The 1,847-nt window shown below is 38.7% G+C and overlaps 1 protein-coding gene across 1 annotated transcript in view; it reads right to left on the minus strand.

Moving 5' to 3' along the window:
- Window positions 1-607: 607 nt before the first annotated feature.
- LOC104944312 (erythroid membrane-associated protein-like) overlaps window positions 608-1,847 on the minus strand; it is a 4,699-nt gene continuing 3,459 nt past the window's right edge. Inside the window, exon 8 of the mRNA XM_010769829.1 lies at window positions 608-1,446. Within this exon, the coding sequence (XP_010768131.1) occupies window positions 1,303-1,446 (144 nt within the window). The 3' untranslated portion in view covers window positions 608-1,302. The remainder of the gene's footprint in view (window positions 1,447-1,847) is intronic.

Genomic DNA, 1,847 nt, shown 5'->3' on the forward strand with positions numbered 1-1,847 from the left:
TATGTAGTGTCTCTACTTTAAAGAGTCCTCTCCTGCTGATGTTCAGGTGTATATCAGTATGTAGTGTCTCTACTTTAAAGAGTCCTCTCCTGCTGATGTTCAGGTGTATATCAGTATGTAGTGTCTCTACTTTAAAGAGTCCTCTCCTGCTGATGTTCAGGTGTATATCAGTATGTAGTGTCTCTACTTTAAAGAGTCCTCTCCTGCTGATGTTCAGGTGTATATCAGTATGTAGTGTCTCTACTTTAAAGAGTCCTCTCCTGCTGATGATCAGGTGTATATCAGTATGTAGTGTCTCTACTTTAAAGAGTCCTCTCCTGCTGATGTTCAAGTGATATCAGTATGTAGTGTCTCTACTTTAAAGAGTCCTCTCCTGCTGATGTTCAGGTGTATATCAGTATGTAGTGTCTCTACTTTAAAGAGTCCTCTCCTGCTGATGTTCAGGTGTATATCAGTATGTAGTGTCTCTACTTTAAAGAGTCCTCTCCAGCTAATGTTCAGGTGTATATCAGTAGTCTCTACTGGGACATGTCTCCATGCTTTAATGTTCAAAAAGCTCTTTGTCTCATACTGCCTTTGCTGCAGCACCTCTTTTCACCCTCTGTCTGAAACCAGAGTCCAGTCTGCTCTGATTGGTCAGCTGGCTACAGGGATATTAGCCTTTGCGGACCATTTGCACCAACACCTATAAAGCACACTACAGGAAGGGACAACCCCCAAATAGCGTAATAGGGCCCCTTTAAAGCAAAACAAAAAAGGCTAAATACAATTTTCTTCTCTTTTGGGCTATTTTGCTTCCCTTACATCAGACTTCTCAAAACATCTAATTTATTTTCATATTTTCTACAAACTAAGTCTATTTTCTGTCTTTAGGTTTCTCCTTAATTCCCCGAAAGTAAGCGTTAGATAATGCCTCATTTGCATATCCAAACATTCCATACACCAAATAATACTGTCAGTAATCAGAGCAAAAAGGTCAGGTCTCCAAATTGCTTATCTGCAAGTAAGTGGAAGTCAATGGTTAGATAATAACCAAAGTGACTGCATGAATAAAACCAGATGTGTTCGTTAATTGAATGTGATTGTTTTAATGATCAGCACACAATATTCAAATTGCCATGAACTATTTACAATCAGGAGAAAGTTTGAAGCAGCCAAACTGAAAAACATGACCTGGAATCATTTTCACAAGATAACTAAGTGTGTACAAAAAACACAACAACTTCCAGGTAGGTGTGTCATGTGACCGGTGTGTGTGTGTCATGTGACAGGTGTGTGTCATGTGACAGGTGTGTGTGTGTGTCATGTGACAGGTGTGATAGTGAGCGGCCCGTCGTTCTTCCCAGATTTGTTGGTGCAGGGGCTGAAGAACGGGAAGATGCACTCGGTGAACGAGTCGTGGAACGTGTGGATGTGGATTTTAGCGTCAACGTTGTAGAAAGACACCTGCAGAGCCAAGAGACGAAAAAATATTTAGACTTAGAGATTCCTACCTATTTCTGCTAATTAGAATAGCAAACAAATCACAAGGAATTGGCTAAAAGATAACAACTTAATAAACTCACAATGGACTAACTTAGTAAAGGAAATCTATGTAATGGAGAAAACAACTAGATTAGAAATCAAATGCATATCTTTGAGGAAAGGTGGGGAAAATGGGTCAAGTATAGAACAATATAATGAATGTATACCTGAGTATTAATAGTGGATCCATTCTTTTATTTGTAATATTATTATTACTATTATTTCTTTTCGATTTGTCATCTGTTATGAAGTTAATCTGTGTACCTAGATGTGTTTGCTTTGTGAATGTTCTCTTTTTAAAGAGTCCTCTCCTGCTGATGTTC

Source organism: Notothenia coriiceps, unplaced genomic scaffold (assembly GCF_000735185.1).
Source record: "Notothenia coriiceps isolate Sejong01 unplaced genomic scaffold, NC01 NC01_scaffold00007873, whole genome shotgun sequence".
Taxonomy (NCBI): domain Eukaryota; kingdom Metazoa; phylum Chordata; class Actinopteri; order Perciformes; family Nototheniidae; genus Notothenia; species Notothenia coriiceps.